General features: G+C 43.2%; 1 protein-coding gene across 1 annotated transcript in view; it reads right to left on the bottom strand.

Annotated features, from left to right (window-relative positions):
- Positions 1-154, bottom strand: part of bud13 (BUD13 homolog) — a gene marked incomplete at its 5' end in the record, with an annotated part of 6,203 nt that extends 6,049 nt beyond the window's left edge. The window contains one exon of the mRNA XM_084449835.1: positions 12-154. Coding sequence (XP_084305961.1) covers positions 12-154 — 143 coding nt within the window. The remainder of the gene's footprint in view (positions 1-11) is intronic.
- Positions 155-1,052: the final 898 nt, after the last annotated feature.

Genomic DNA, 1,052 nt, shown 5'->3' with positions numbered 1-1,052 from the left:
ACCCTACTCACCCTTTTCCAGCCACTTTAACTCGTCTCTTTTTAACCTTCTTGTCCTTAGACTTCTTGTCATCCCCATCAGCAGATATATAGCGTTTCAGATACTCAGCTTTGGAGATAGCCGCTCCTTTACTGCTGCTTGTGGACGCAGCCATCTTGAAACAGACTTCCGTTGTTGAAGTACGGACTATACCGAGGGACAAAAAGTATAATGAGATTCTCAATGTTTTCGAATGGCTTCGCTTCTTCGTGTGTGTACGCGTGCGTGTACGTGTGTGTGTACGTAAATAAGTAAGTACATAAGAAAGCATTTTTATGGGAATAGTTTTATTGAGTGGTATGATGATAATGATGATTTATAAGCAGGAGGATAATGATGATTTATAAGCAGGATGTCATTGGGTCCACACATCAGTGGACCACTGGACCTGCCCGCACGCACGCACACACACACACACACACACACACACACACACACACACACACACACACACACACTTTGTGCTAAATAGCGACAGCACGGTTAAGGCACAAAATATTGTACCATGTCAATCTCTTATATGGCATAGCACTAGTACACATTTATTATGTTTCTTGTCAACATTGTTATTGACACATCATGGCTCTCTAGGTACTCGATTCCTGCAGCTCAGTATCCCATTAAAGCTGACTGAAAGTGTGCATATGTGTACTGTTACAAGTCTTTCTGTATAACTGTTATTTTGTGTGTGGGATATAAAGCAAGAGATCTGGAAGCAAGTTTGTGAGGGTGATTACTTTGAGTGACACTGAAGCATTCCTTGATGTAAAGAGGTTATAGAGGTGAGCAATAGGTCGTGGTGTGTATGTCAGTGTGTGTGTGTGTTTACGCATGTGCATATGTGAGTGCGTGTGCGTGTGTTTGTGTGTCAGTGGAAGGGCAGGCTGTAGATGTGTGTCAGACAGACAGACAGCAGAAGAAACATCATCCATTGGCAGCTCTGTAGGAACACGCTGACAGCCGAGCAAAGCAGCAGATGTTCTGGAAAAGAGAGACACAACAACAGGTTAGAT

This window comes from Borostomias antarcticus (assembly GCF_949987555.1).
Source record: "Borostomias antarcticus genome assembly, chromosome: 15".
Classification (NCBI taxonomy): Eukaryota; Metazoa; Chordata; class Actinopteri; order Stomiiformes; family Stomiidae; genus Borostomias; species Borostomias antarcticus.
The sequence above is the reverse complement of the archived record's forward strand: the minus strand, read 5'-3'. Positions and strand labels throughout refer to the sequence as shown.